The 15,645-nt window shown below is 31.6% G+C and overlaps 2 protein-coding genes across 6 annotated transcripts; one reads left to right on the forward strand and one right to left on the reverse strand.

Annotated features, from left to right (window-relative positions):
- Nucleotides 1–649: 649 nt before the first annotated feature.
- On the reverse strand, nucleotides 650–1,868 carry LOC137835850 (Late embryogenesis abundant (LEA) hydroxyproline-rich glycoprotein family). Its single transcript, XM_068644574.2, has one exon. It carries the CDS (start codon nucleotides 1,641–1,643, stop codon nucleotides 894–896), a length of 750 nt encoding a protein of 249 aa, XP_068500675.2. The 5' UTR covers nucleotides 1,644–1,868; the 3' UTR covers nucleotides 650–893.
- A 7,961-nt stretch (nucleotides 1,869–9,829) lies between these two features.
- On the forward strand, nucleotides 9,830–15,260 carry LOC137835851 (receptor-like serine/threonine-protein kinase ALE2). Of its 5 annotated transcripts, none has more exons than XM_090302722.1 (10): nucleotides 9,830–9,981; nucleotides 10,062–10,239; nucleotides 10,825–11,361; nucleotides 11,454–11,576; nucleotides 11,696–11,803; nucleotides 11,948–12,319; nucleotides 12,428–12,712; nucleotides 13,614–14,012; nucleotides 14,223–14,466; nucleotides 14,586–15,260. In XM_090302722.1, exons 3-10 carry the CDS (start codon nucleotides 11,247–11,249, stop codon nucleotides 14,941–14,943), a joined length of 2,004 nt encoding a protein of 667 aa, XP_090158848.1. In that variant the 5' UTR covers nucleotides 9,830–9,981; nucleotides 10,062–10,239; nucleotides 10,825–11,246; the 3' UTR covers nucleotides 14,944–15,260. The 5 variants fall into 5 exon arrangements, with proteins under 5 accessions (XP_090158848.1, XP_068500678.2, XP_068500676.2 ...); XM_068644577.2 differs by having other exon boundaries at nucleotides 11,071–11,361; XM_068644575.2 differs by having other exon boundaries at nucleotides 9,849–9,981; nucleotides 11,071–11,361; nucleotides 13,611–14,012.
- The last annotated feature ends 385 nt before the right edge of the window (nucleotides 15,261–15,645 follow it).

A 15,645-nucleotide genomic window follows, 5' to 3' on the forward strand; every position in this document is an offset into this window, starting at 1 on the left:
ATCAGCAGTAACTTAATTGGAATATTAATCATCCCTCTAACCACCACACCAACCAAACCAAACAACCTAATAATGCTTCTGCTACACAACAACAGTGCAGATTGGAATACAAAGTTGGTAAATAAATCTTTATAATACAAACTAGTAAAAATATGGTTACTGGGTCATTTTCTGTCTATTCTTAGACCTATTTCTTACCATTTCCACGTTACTCAGTTTACTCATTTTGAATCCAACTTGTTTGTTTTGGGTCAACACATCAAACACTTGGTATACGCCAAAATCAAACTAACCCAACCACTGTACGTTGTAACAGTGCTTCGTAATTAAAATTATTTTTGTCTCTGTCAAACTTCTCTGTCGGTGGAACAAGCCATGCAAAAAAAACACCCTCAAAGTAAAATAAAAAAAGCAAAAGAACCAAAAGGTGTGAACACTGATGCTAATCTTTTCGACTGAATGATTTAGCAGATTAAACTATGACTTGTGCGATTAACCTACAAATATTTTATATTGTCCCACACCGAAAAGAATATAATAATTGCAACCGGTGGCCTATTATAAACGATGAATAATAAATGGAAGAGATTAAATTAAAATAAAATAATGGTTGTGCAATGCAAAAGAATAAAAGCATATACAGAAAATATAATAGAAAAATTGAAATCTGTGAAAAAAAAATAGTGGTAGTATACATTCAACATGCTAACAACTGTCAGTCACCGACTGAAACCCCGTTGCCATTTACACGCATTCAAGTAATTTATGAATATGAACAAACTCTCAAAAAATATACCAAAATAAAATTAAAACAAAAAGAAAAAGAAAATTAAAAAAAAAAACAATTAAGACAAGTTACACACCTCTTTTGTTGTGTTTTGTGTACATGCAGATCAAACCGTCCACTTCCAGATCTTGAACCTAACATCCACGTTGCACTTGGCGTTCGAGGTGGACGCCGTCGCGGGTTTCTTGCCGGAGGGAAGAGTCACTCTGATTCCGTCGCATGAGACTCTGATTCCGACCTTTGGGGTTTGCAAATTTCCCATTTTGGCCTTAACTTTCGTCTCCAAATTCACCTTCAGCGGTAACCCGTTCTTGCTCTTCATGCTGGACTTCAATTGTGACGCGTCCTCGCTCTGGAGCGGATGGCGGGTGGTCACAATGGAGGTTCTGATGAGCGTGGTGTTCTTCTTGCCGTGCAGGAAGGCGGGGACGGTGCCGTCGCCGACGTCGACGCTGCCGGAGAGGATGGAGATGGAGGTGGGGTCGTAGGCGAAGAGGATCTTCTTGTTGGGGTTTGTGGCGGAGACCGTGACGTCGAAGCGGGAGTTCAGGGCGGAGGAGGAAGTCAGGTTCAGGTACGAAAGCTTCAGCGACGTCACGGTGAAGGTGGGGCGGTGGGGGCGGTAGAGCAGGTAGAACACCGTGCCGGCGATGCCGAGCAAGAGGAGTAGGACGAGCACGGTGAGGATCAGCCAGAAGCAGAAGGTGCAGCAGCACCGGCGCTTGCTCCGGCGCCGGTGGTGAGGCTGCGGGCGGTAGGTGGGGCGGGTGGCACCGTAGAGTTGGGCCTTTGTTGCTGGAAAAGCAGGGTTGGCGGCGGCGGATGGTTTCGCCGAAGGGTAGACCCTGTCTGTCATGGCGATGGTGTTAAGTGTTTTTTGTTTAACTGAAGATGTTGTGTGGGTGAAATGATAAGAAGAAGAGATGTTTTATGAAGAAGAGAATGAGGAAAAAGATGTTTTTGTTTTCCTTTTTGCTTTGTTGACTGAGAGAGAGAAACACCAAATCTGAGAAAGTGGTGCTACTGCACTATGAGAACTGAGAGTGGTTATTAAGAGGTTGTTTAGTGATAAATATGGATTAAACAGTGATTAGAAGTTGGAGAAAGTGGGGGTAAGATAAGAAAGATGGTAACGTTCTAACCACACCCTTTAGCTGTATCCACCTTTCTCTCTTCTCATATTCGGCGCGTAGAAACACAGCAACCAAAATGCTTAAACACTCCCATCATCATTCTTAAGGTCAACTTGTTTTTTCTCCCACCTAATTAAAACTTCGATGTGGGATTTGACTACATAAACCAACTCCTTCTTAACTTAAAGACACATTAATTATTATTTAGTTCAAGACAACTAATTTCTTTTTGATATTACTCACCCACCACCCACTCAATTAAACTACTAATATGCATGTTCCTTACTCTTTCTTTTAATTATTTGTGAATTAATTAGTAATAAGTTGCATTATATAAGTTATTTATTAATTGCAATTAAAAGAGATTAAATGTTGGCGTGAAAGAAACGCGCCGTGTTGAGAGTGGAGGAGAATTGGGGTATATGTGATGTGAGTGTCTTCCAACGTGCGAAAAACTCAAGCAATGAAGGCGATGTTCATTATGAAGCTGATGCAGTGACTTCATTGCTTCAATTCTGTGTATGATCGGACGGCCACGGTTCCCCTGATTTCCTCATACCACCAAATCATTGCTTTCTCAAATACACAAATAAACTACCATAATTAATTATTCACTAATCTTTTATTTAATCATTCACAGAATTAAAATTAAAGTCATTAATACAAGGTTATAGAAAAGTGAGTGTCGATTGATTCTTTCCCTTTTATTTATTGTTTTGCACATGTGGTATGTTCATTATTTTATCTTGCAACTAGGGTTAGTCCTGTGAAAATAAAATCCCCAAAAAAATGGATATAAATTAATTAATCCAAAAAGCACTAGAAAGTGGCAGAGAAATTGTCCATGAGTTTGTTGAGTTCTGAAAAATGAGATTAGTTTTGTTGTGTTCACGTTTGAGTAGCCAGCTATATGTGATTCAGTTTTTAATGTATTTTTGAGAATGAGTGTTGTTAAGCTCCAGCTGGAATATTCATGGAAAGGAAAGCCTTTAATGGAATCCCACATTTTATAGGTGCTCATTCTCATCTCCATTCAAAATATTTATTATATTACTCAAAAATGTATTTTTTTTAACAAATGTTAAATTCAAACAAAAAAATTATCAGTTTGTTTTAATATAAGAACAAATTAATATACAAAGGAAACACTCACATAAATTTCACTCTACTTTTTATTTAATTTATGAATGTTATTGTTTCAACTTCAAGTATTGAAATAATATTGATATGATTAATTATTACATTCAAAATATTATCCGTTTTAGAACTCGAACTCTGGTACAAATTTGTTTTTAAAATGTGTTTTAAAGGATTAAAGTTGTAGGTAAGGATAAAATTGTGATAAAACTCTTAGTTCCAAAACAAACAATTTTTCGAATGCAGTAATTTATTCTAGTGATGCCATCTCAACAGACTTGTGGAAGCATTAACTCTATTTGTGGGAATCGAAGGTTCCAAAGACGAACCCGCATTTCCTTAGCTCTCTACTGAAAACTTGTTTCAATACACCAAATAGTCTCATATCACTTAAGAATCGAGGTTAATGCAAATTAAATACATTTTTCTCCTTTAATATTTTGAGACACCAGGTAATAGAATTCTAAACTTTAAATGAATAATACATCTATACATCAGAACGATATTAGTATCTTATAATATTTTACAATATAAGATAATGATGAAAAATAAATTAGATTATTTTAATAAATACTATTTTCTTCTACCTTATCTTAATAGTCAAAGAAGATATTTATTGAAGTAGCTAATGAGCGCCGTTTACAACATTAAATGATGCTATCATGCACTATTTCTTTGTTTTTTGCATTTGACAAGTCTCATTCACCTCTCTCCCTCCATTTGTAACAAGCTCTCTCATCCTTTTAATCTTCTTCTTTCTCTTCGTTGCATCCTTCCACTTCCAATGTTGTTGTATCCCTCCATCTCCAATGTCCTTGCGTCTCCCATGGCCACTACCACTTCTTCCACACATTACTTATGTTGTTGCCAGCACTACACCTTCTACCACCACCACTACCTCAAAGTTTTCAAGTTTTTTTATTAACAAAGAATAAATAAAATAAAATAAAATGAGACACTTCAGGACTGTTCCAAGACACTTCAGATGTATCTCAATCCTTATACAGAAAGTGATCAAAGTCAACCTGCTCAACACCTAATCTATAGACATTTTTCAGACTCTACAAACTATCATACCAATCTTCAAGATTTAAAGGAATAGTAATAGACATAAAAAAAAATCATCATTGTAGGTTCTATATATTTATGAAATTTATATTACGAATACATATTCTAAATATTTAGTACATAGAAATACCAATTTAATTTTTTAAAATAATGTATATATGTTAGAAACTTTATGTGTTAGAAATTAAACAAAACTTTAGGGAAAAAAGTTGTATTGGGAAAGTTAGGCATTTGATTCCAAAATTAATATGTTATTCCATTTTCTATTAATGTATCATGTTGTAATTTTGTATACCTTTGGTATGTTAAATATACTGGTATTGAGTCTGAATGTTATCCCACTGATAAATTATATTGTTTAGGTTTTTTAAAGTTTATATTTTATATTGCTAAAATTTGTCATATATTTATGATATATTGTTTTGAGTGAATCTTAACCCGTTTCCCTTTGAGATTCAATGTATAGACTACCTCCAATTAAATTAATTTTAATTAGTTATATTTTTATATTAATATAATAAGGAACAATAGAGTGACTTTTGTATTTGAATGTAGACCATAGATCATGGATAATTGAAGATTATTGGAAGCAATTAATGTAACACTTAAAATTTTCTAAAGAAAACACAATTATGTTTTCAAATATGTTATTATAAAATATAACTAATATTTATTATACGGTTGAAATTTTTTAGTTCACATTGAGGACACAGATAGAATTGTAGAAATTGATTATGAGTGGAAAAAATATTTTTTATGTATTAGAGTTAGTATTTGTTATGGCTTGATTTTAGAATTGAGATTATAAGAAATAAATCTATATTTATGATTAACTTATAATTCACTTGTTTTCATATATCCATTTAAATAGTCATGATCCAAAAGTATTAAATATCAACTAATTAAAAAATAAATATTATTAATTATTACAATAATTAATTTAGATATTATTTTTTAAATTAAAAATTATTGATATGAAAATTAGTTTTTATAATAATAATATTTATAATACAATTAAACACTATATTTTTAGTAACTAGTGATCATAAAAAAAATACTTGTTTATTTAGAGATAATTTTTTTTAATTTGTATAATTATAAGCTATTTTTAATCACTTCTAATATATTCTAGAAACTACTCTTTAGTCAATAAAAATAATAAAATTAAAAAATTAATTTTTAGTTTTTAATTATCATATCATTAGAGACTTAAATTTTTTAAATATAATTAAAAGATAAATTTTATTTTCGTACAAACATATTTTTTTCATGAATAAATATTGTATAAATACAGAAATATGACTTTTCTTTAAATTAAAAAAATATATATATTTTGAAAAGTGAAAAATATCACACTTCCTAAATCCCAGGCCTATTTTTATTCAAAGTGCTTTTAACTATAAATTTATGGATTTAGATTTATTTTTTTTAAGTTTTTGGTATTGTTTATTCACTGTGTCTTTAAAATACATTAGTTCCAATATTTTAAAAAAATTATTTTTTAATATTTCAATAATCTGTGTATTACCACCCAAAAACATAAATTTAAACTCTAAAATTATGTATAAGTGCATTATCAATGAACTTCAACACCATCAACAAATAATTTAGACACATATTAGAAGGTTTGTGTTAAAATTTCTTCATTTCCTTCTAATCTCATTTTTCAGTAAAAAAAATATTTTTTTTTCTACTTTGAGCTATGGTATATAATATAGAGTAATTTACTCTTAGACGTTGGGTTGTTAAGATATAAGAAACTTTTTATTTATTTATTTATGTGTGTCGTATGATTAATATAATAAAGTTGAAAAAAGAATGCAATGTTAAAGTTGAGGCAACTTCACCGACAGAAGTGAGAATTTATTAATATTTGATTTTTTGGAGGCTACCAAATGCCCACTCTCTATGATGGAGGGTTAGATGCAAACCAACTACCAAATCTTCTTCTACAATTTTTTTAATATTTTTTTTCTATCACTACTTTCTTTTACTTACATATATTATTTATTCATAAAAGTAATTTTTATTTTTTGTTAGGGATTTTGAAAGGTTGAAAGTTTTGGAGTGGTTTCCAAAATGATTTCATTGAAATATCACTGTTATATGTATTATATAAAATAATATTTTTTTATTATTTTTTTTTTCTTTTTATAGTTTTTTTCATTTATTTTTATTTTCGATAAATCATATAACAACATATTTATATAACAACTGAAATCGAAAATACTTATTTACCTAAGATAAAAACCATAAAAAATCCTTACAACATCAAATTTCAAAAAATATTTTATATAAAAAACAAAATAAAAACTTCTAAAATATTGGTTTAAATATAAATTTATTTTTTATCGAAATAATGTCAAACAAGTTTTCACTAGATTGGTTATACATTCGAGCAATTATATCGATCTTTTAATCTATCACATTCAAATAGTACAATATTTAAGTGAGAAAACAAGAGAGAGTAGTATTGTGTTTATAATATTTAATGCATTCATAAGTTTATTTTTATGAATACTAGAATAAAATTTAAAAAAAAATGAATTTTATATACAAGAATAAAATTTTAAATAAATTGAATTTCATATGGATGTTATTGAGTTTTTGTTATCAAATTTAGAAACTAAATAATTGGTAGTTAAAACCTTAATTGCTAATTAGATACCAATTTAAAAACTATTTAACAATAATAGAAACTAATTTAGAAACATTTTTTTTTAGTTTCTAATGATTTCTAATCTAGTTACTATTGCAACTAATTATTTTGGTATCTAAAAAAATAATTTCTATTTCATGATTTTCTTGTAGTGTATAAGAAATTTTTTTCTCATTATCGTATTTCTGTCATAATAATATGTCTCTAATTTTACTTAAAAACTTTTTGTGAAATTAACAAAGTCAAATAATTAGTATAATAATCAAACAAAGAATAATTCTTATTTAAAATTAATAACATAATGACTCTTAGATATACAAATCTTTATAATACTCAGCTGAATATTCTACTTTAAACATAATTTATTCTATATCTAAGATGAAAATCAGTAAAATTCGACCACTCAATCAGTTGATATGAATATAATTTTTTATAACTTCGAATATTGATTAAAATTCATAAAACAATTTATTTATGCTTATTTTTATGAAATTACAATATTGAGAAAGTATATTAGATTTTGACTAATTTCAATCAAAGAAGCAAGATCATTAATAAACAATTAAAGTGTCTCCAAAATTTAATATAACTTGTTTACCAACTTATTTATTAAGTTAAGTAGATTGAAAGATTTTAAGGAGAGAAAAGTTTATGAAATAACTAAATTTTTAGTTCCAATTCACCGTTAAAAACTTCAGATAAAAATAGTAGTATTATGTATTACACATTTATGCACATATAACCTTATAATTATGTAAACTTTTACAATATACTTTAATGTCATCTTATTTTCTACACATTTACATTTTGATTTTATTTAGAAAGATATTTATGTTTTCTATTTATCAAGAATTGTTCAAATAAAACTTCTTTCCACTTTTGTAGCCTTACAAAATAATTATATACACAACACTTACCTTTTGTACACAATATTTAAAATTAGTCTAGTCAATGAATTGGTAAATATGATTTATCATATACTACATTAAATAACAATCAAGATAAAACTACAGAAAATCAAGTTGGGTGAATTTCTAAATTAGCATAAAATGTTTATATTAAGTGTTTTACATAGGTACATGGTAACGATGCATATATGTGAACCTTAAAAACAATTATTTATTTACATAAAGAATGTTTTTGAAAGAAAACAATATTATTTTTAAATATCAGTTTACGTTTTACCATTATTTTTTATTCAATTTTTTTGATGGATTTTCTTCAATCTTTGATCAATAAATTGGATATTTTAAAGAGGTCTAAATCAATCATATAGTTGATTAAATTGGTTAAAAAAATATGTTTTTTATATTAGTTTTTTGAAATATCTATTAACTTTGTTGATATTGTATGAGACTCTTATCCTTGGTCAAGATCATTGATAGAATATTTTGCAGGTGACGTGAATATAATTTTCATAAATCCAACAAATGTTATTTAATACAGTATAATTAACACATACAATTTCTCTTTCACCTCCCCATATCTTCCGAGACATCTCCATATTAATTGTAAAAAGTCATTTTTAACATTTGTAAAAAAATTAAATAACTCAAAATGAAGCTACACCTCAAGTGCACTCCTGCACCTCATGTCTTCCTTCTAGTTGCAACACTTTTATTCTTCTCCAATTACAATATTTAAGAGAGCAGATTCGCCATTTAAACTGTGTGAAAGAGTTGACGAGAAGATTTGTTGTATTCGATATTTTCAGTATGAAGATAATTTTTTTATAGTTTTGTACTTCATTTTTGCACATTGTTGTTTTTGTTTTGTTTTGTGACTTCCAAAACAATAGAAAAATAAGTTAACGAAAACACAACCACCACTAGTAAAAACATTACAAAACTTACCTTAACTACCAAATTTCACCATCATCCACCACATGCAACTATCACAAGCAACCACCACTACCACTTGAAAATGAGAAGAAAACAACATACTCAGAAGGATAGTATTGAAATTTTAAAAAATACGGAGATGCATGAGGAAGATATGAAGGTGCATAGAGAATTTGTCATTAACACAATCAAAATATGGAATGTTATCTAAACTTCGATGTTAACCTGATAACATGTCCTAATCCAGGCCAAATGTCAGAGGTCCATGATGATCTTATAAATGTGCACACCAATATCAAAGAGTAGTTATTACTCTCACCTATCTTATACTGAACTCTAACTTAGACATCAAAGTAACTTTTACATCTATCTTACCCATTGATTAAAACCTCGCTTACAATATCATTAACAAGAATTAATAGTAACGCAAAGAGATAGAAGAAGAACCGATCCGAACCTCTTGTAAGAACAAATATAATTAATGTGAAAATACTTTATTAATAATCACAAGTACATGTACTTAGCTTTAACACTATCGAATCAAATGAATAATATTTTTAGTAGGACAAATTTAAAATAATTTTGATTTGTGAATTAAATTCCTATCTAACCTCATAACTCGTCGCAATAAAACTGTTGGGTATTTGAAGACATGAATGTTCACTAACTTGGTTAAATCAGACAGATCAATAAAAAAGACTAAGACTCTCAAAAAACCTTTTTTTTTTTCATTTAAAAGGTTGAAACTCAAGATCTCATTCATGAAAAATGTCGGTGCTATATTTTCACGTAAAGTTGAATCAACAAAATGACTTTTAACATCATAAAAAAGGTTGAAGTGTTGTTTGGGACTCGTGTGATAGTTATCATTATTGGGAAGTGTTACAAAGTGAAGTTCAAAATCAAACGACTCATAAACAAAATAGACGATTACCAAGAAACAGACAAGAAATATGCCTCCATTAATCTTTAAGCTAAAATGTTCTCTTGTAGAAAATGAATGAGTTTTGTAAGTTATATAAATTAAAGGAAGAAGCAAAAGTGGATCATGTTCTGGGTGAATCATAATAACTAGAAAGAAAGTCAAATGATGTCATGTTATTTATTTGGTTCAACCAATGCACATGCAATTCACACAGTTAATTCTTCAGTCAATGTTTATGTCATTCAGTACTTTGCCTCTTCCCTCTCTTAAAATCAAACCACACTAACACAACTCCAACCCCACCAACCCTCTTGCAGAGAAGTTATTCTTTGATTGTACTGTGGTGTTTTTTTGGTTTTATCTTTTCTCAGTTCACTGCTCAGTTATTCTGAAGAACAATAAAACTGTCATTTCCCATGAAAATAGGAAGCGTGCGTGTCTCCTTCCTAAACCATTTCCTATGAATTTGGTTACCACTGTCGGTTTGCTTATATTTTAGTCTTTTTCATAGGAGGCTGTCCCTTATTGTGCTTCACAGTATATGCTGCTGCTAACTCCAAACAAACTCACTTCAATTTTACCCTCCTTGGGTTGTCGGTGAAAGATCTTCAGAATGGGATTGAAGCTTATTTTCCTGATAATTAAGCTACATTTTGTTATATGTACACCCCAGCTTCATGAATATACTGGTATGAGCTTCATTTACATGTTCTGATAAGTGGCTTTATACTTCTGCTGCATGTATGATTCATTTCAGTAGCTCATAAATTATTGTTGAACATGAATGGTGGTTCATTATACATTTAAGGTGTTTGTTTGTTTGGGAACTGTTCCCTTGTTTATGCTGCAAAATAAACAGATGGGAAACTGTTCCCTGTTTCATGTTGATTCTCCGTGAGACTGTGAATTTATAAATGAGCTTTGTCTTAGTTAGTTCCACCCTTTTCTCTTTTGCTAATCTTCACTGAGTGTGTTCATTGTTGAAGTGAAGAACAAAGCACTAAATTAAGACCTAAGTATGCTGGTCTGTTGTACTACAGCAATGCAATAATTTCGTTTGAATACTCATTGATTATTTAATTGAGAGTAGTTTTCGAATTATATACAAAAAGTTGTCACTTGAAGAGAATTTTTAAAATATTAACTATGCAGATAATTTAGGTTTAAACTCTTTGGATTTGTTTAAAGAGAAAAAAAAAGTTCAGATGAATGAATCTGAGCAGTTAGTCTCAGTAATTTAGCTTTCTTAGTATCTCTTTATACCCTCATAACAGGTTGAAGATTGTGAAATATACAGAAAAGCCTTGCATTTGGTCTTTGCTTTGACAGGCAAAAACAAGCAATGCAATTGAAGTAGCCTCACAGAACTAAACCCATCAATCTCAATAATTAGAGCCACCTATGGAGTTTTATTTCAACCTTTTTTTTGTTCCATTACTTCAACTTATTTAATAGTTTATAACTTCCTCTCTACCATGTTCAAACTTAAGATTATTCAAATTAACTTTTAAATTCTTTAGCCAGTTATTTGCACCATTCGAGAATCCGAAGCCCTTCAAGCATTGCATCCCCACCTACAGAGTCACCTAGTGGAGTTCCAGCTAGTACTACTGCACTTCCACCTTCCAAGGGATCTTCTAGAATTCCGAGAAGTATTGCACTTTCACCTTCCCAATCATTCCCCAAAAGGAAATGGATGCACAGTTCTATGGACTCTCCAATTCCACACCACAAGCATCACCATTCCCGAAGAAAGTTCAGCAACCAAGGTCCTGGACCAACCTTGCCAATCAACCCTCATACTCAACAAGGTTTGATTATCTGAAAAACAAAGTTCATGCACAATTTCAACATTTCTTGCCTTTAACACCTCAAAATCACAACATTCATTCTCTTCACCTAGGTCCTCCTCCTGTCTTCAAATCACAACATTCATTCTCTTCACATATGAGCCGGGATTTACATGCACCCGCACAAGCTCCTGCACCAGCACCAGCACCAATAGTTCTATCACACCACTTGAATGGTATTAAACATTCATTTCGGTCATTTCTATTACTTTTGTTTATTATGTCTTGTCTACCTTGATTGCTAATTAGATTTAGCACCCCATTCTTTGTGGCATGCTTTGTCCATCACCATCAGTGCCCTCTACTTCACCTAGAATTTCACCTCCAGGTTCATCAATGAAGAAGACAAGGACTCCACCACCCGCAAATGCTTTGGTTCTACCATCTCCACCGCCTAACAAAGGTATTACTATAGTCTACACTTTATCCTGCAACTTCAAAATTTTAGAGGATAGATATTACATCTTTACACTGATTCCTTCTCTTCAATAATCCCACCAAGTTATGCAATATATGTGTATTGATCTTATTCCTAATTGATCTTTAGATTGTATGTCTCTGACATGCTCTGAGCCCTTGACATATACACTTCCTGGATCACCTTGTGGTTGTGTTTGGCCACTCCAAGTTAAACTTTGCATCAGCATTGCAATATACAAGTTTTTTCCTTTGGTTTCCAAGCTGGCCAAAGAAATTGCAGCTAGTGTTTTGCTGAACCATAATCAAGTACGCATTGTGGGAGCCGATGCAACTATTCAGCAGCTTGAGAAAACCACTGTTCTCATAAACTTGGTACCCCAAGGAGTGAAATTTGATGATACAACAGCTTTTTTAATATATAAGAAATTCTGGCAGAGAGAGATTCTCAATGATGCTTCTACTTTTGGTGCCTATGAAGTGCTCTATGTTCATTATCCAGGTCATATACATTAACATAATTTTCTTAAGACCATTTTTTGTTAGTATTATATGAAGTCAATAAATGTAAGTATATTTGGTTTCATTTTTTTTTGGATAACATATTCAGGCCTTCCACCATCTCCACCTTCAAATGTTGATGGTATAGATGTTGAACCATACCCCAGTCACGACAACAATGGAACAAGGATGAAACCTCTAGGAGTAGATATCTCAAGGAAGCAAAAAGAAGGGAGTGGTGGAAGAGTGGTTATTATGATCATCCTGTCATCTTTTACTGCCTTCTTTCTATTCATTGGATTTGTATGGTTTTTTCTAACGAAATGCGGTTCCTGCACTCTTGAACCTGAACATATTCCAGATGCCAAAATTCCATCCACTTCAAAGCGATCAGGTAACTTAAAAGTACTGATTCTGTCAAAGTCTTGATGATACTTTAGATACCGTAATAGGAAAACTTTTGTTTTCTATCATTTCTTTAAACAAATAAGTGTCAAGATGATTTCTTTCATGCAATTAGAAATACTTCTGTACTTTGTTTCGAAATCTTTAAAATGGAAATATTGATTGTGGGGTACCCCAGATGACTGGAGGAGAGTACCAATACTGTGAGTGTCTATGTTTCAGACCAAAACTCATATCCAACGGTATTCTAAAAGCAAGTGAACTGCTTTCACCACAAAATAAAAGGGCGTCATAAATGTTTCATATGGAGTCATGTGACTAACACAGAACTATTCTTCCATCTTCTACTTAACAAAACTGTGTTTATTACTTTTAAATGACATACACTTATTTTGGAAAAAGTGTTTCTGTTGGGTTGGGAGGGTTCTGCAATGTCAGTTTCAATTATAAATATTTTCTTCAACCTAAATTGTATTGAGGGATGTTTGATTATATTGTGCTGTATTATTTGTATTTTACATGGGTTACAGTAGCAGGTGTGGTGGCTAGTGGTATGTGCATAGATTTTTGTACATCTAAATCTAATTTACTGCTTGAAATACTTGACTGGAAATCGTTGCAAATGTTGAGGAGTACCTTTATTTTACATTTTGGTAATTTTAGAAGATCAAATTTCATGGACAAAATTGATGCTTTACTCACTTTAAACTACTTCAGGAAGTTTGAAGTGTTAGTTTCAGGTTTTCTGGTTACAATGCTCATTTAGTCTTTTGTTTTTTGGGATTTATCCAGACACTGCTTTAAAAATCTTCATTTTAGCTATTTATGTGAGAGTCTCCATATTCAAGTAGTTGACAGTGGAATGATCATTAAGAATATGTCCAAAGCAGGTACTGCCAGTGCTAGGTCATTGATTTATGCGAGCATGCCAGGTTCTAGATCAATGTCCTTCAGTTCTGGAACATTGATCCATGCAGGATCAGTTAAAATATTTACTTTGAATGAAATCGAGAAAGCAACAAATAACTTCAATTCTTCAAGCATACTAGGAAAAGGTGGCTTTGGTCTTGTTTATAAAGGTGACTTAAATGATGGCAGAGAGGTGGCTGTGAAGATTCTCAAAAGGGATGACCAGCATGGTGACCATGAATTCTTTGCAGAATCAGAGATGCTTAGTTGCTTGCACCATAGGAATTTGGTTAAACTGATAGGTATATGCACAGAAAAACAGAATCGCTGCTTAGTCTATGAGCTTGTCCCTAATGGCAGCGTGGAATCCCACTTACATGGTAAGCAAAGTCACTGATGACAAAGTCATCAACACTTTTCTCTTTTCATGTGATGACAAATGATTGTTGTTACTTGAGATGTCAGCCGAACTGAGATGTCAAGTTTCATAGTGATGCCTAACATGAAAACTTTTATAAAAAAAAATCATCAACACTTTTGAAAGCCAATTCTTAAGAGTCTGACTTCTGAATGCTATAACTTGTCGCTAGGTGTTGACAAGGAAACAGAACCACTTGATTGGAATACCCGGATGAAGATTGCACTTGGTGCAGCTAGAGGATTAGCCTACCTTCATGAAGATTGTAATCCATGTGTCATACACAGGGACTTCAAATCCAGCAACATCTTATTGGAATATGATTTTATACCCAAAGTTTCAGATTTTGGCTTGGCAAGAACAACACTGAAGGAGGGAAACAAGCCCATCTCAACACATGTTATTGGAACATTTGGGTAACAATCTCTTCCTAGACCTTTTATATTGATGATTTTTTGAGTCATGGACATCATAGTCAAATTATCGAGCTTTCAATGCACTACTGATTTTGTCTCAATGTCATCTTGTTTTGAAGCTACGTAGCTCCTGAATATGCAATGACGGGACATCTTCTTGTCAAAAGTGATGTTTACAGCTATGGAGTTGTTCTCCTTGAGCTTCTAAGTGGAAGAAAGCCTGTGGATTTGTCGCAGCCACCAGGTCAAGAAAACCTTGTTGCTTGGGCTCGTCCACTTCTTACAAGCAAGGAGGGTCTGCAGAAGATCATAGACCCAGTTATGAAGCCTAGTGTTTCTGTTGATACCATTGTAAAGGTTGCAGCAATTGCATCCATGTGCGTGCAACCAGAAGTCACACAGCGTCCTTTTATGGGTGAAGTTGTTCAGGCCTTGACACTGGTATGCAGTGAGTTTGAAGAAACAAGAGTTCTGTAAGACCCTAAAGTCTTTTAGAAGAGGACCCTGCAATTGATCTTGCAACAAGAGTGTTCCAACATAGTTATGAGAACCAAGGTAGCAATATTGTCATCATAAGCAATGCCCAAAAGGGGCAAGGAATTTGTTTATTGTTACTTATTATCATGGATTAGAAGTTGATGTTACAAACTTTAGGAGTAAAACATGTACTTGAAATGAAGTGATCTATTCATGTTACAATTGAAGAACAGAAATTTGAGACCTATGCTGAAGTAAAAATCAGACATGAAACACATATAAACTGATTTTAATTTCCAAATGCAGATTACTTCTTTTGTCCAAATTCCAGTATAATTAAAAGACTTTTACTGTAGTTTAATTTTTGAGGACTCCAATCTTTTTGTAAGGTTCCTTTCTTTCTTTTGGTTGGTCTTAATGAAAGTTACTTGTTTTCTATTTTATCAGTTTATAGTACTTGTTTAATTGAGACTATATTTATTCAGTTTATATGTTGTTTTTTTACTTTCCCTAGAGTTTAGGGTTCAGTTTATATAATACTTTGGTCTTCATTTTATGGAGTTATATAATCTTGGTTTATTTTATGGACTCTATATTTACTTGGTTTAGTTTATGGACTTTATAATCTTTATTTTATGGACTTTGATACTTGCTGAGTTTTGGGTATAATCTTTTTATTTCAAGAGTTTATATATCATTATT

Source organism: Phaseolus vulgaris, chromosome 5, assembly GCF_051622355.1.
Source record: "Phaseolus vulgaris cultivar YP4 chromosome 5, ASM5162235v1, whole genome shotgun sequence".
Lineage (NCBI taxonomy): Eukaryota > Viridiplantae > Streptophyta > Magnoliopsida > Fabales > Fabaceae > Phaseolus > Phaseolus vulgaris.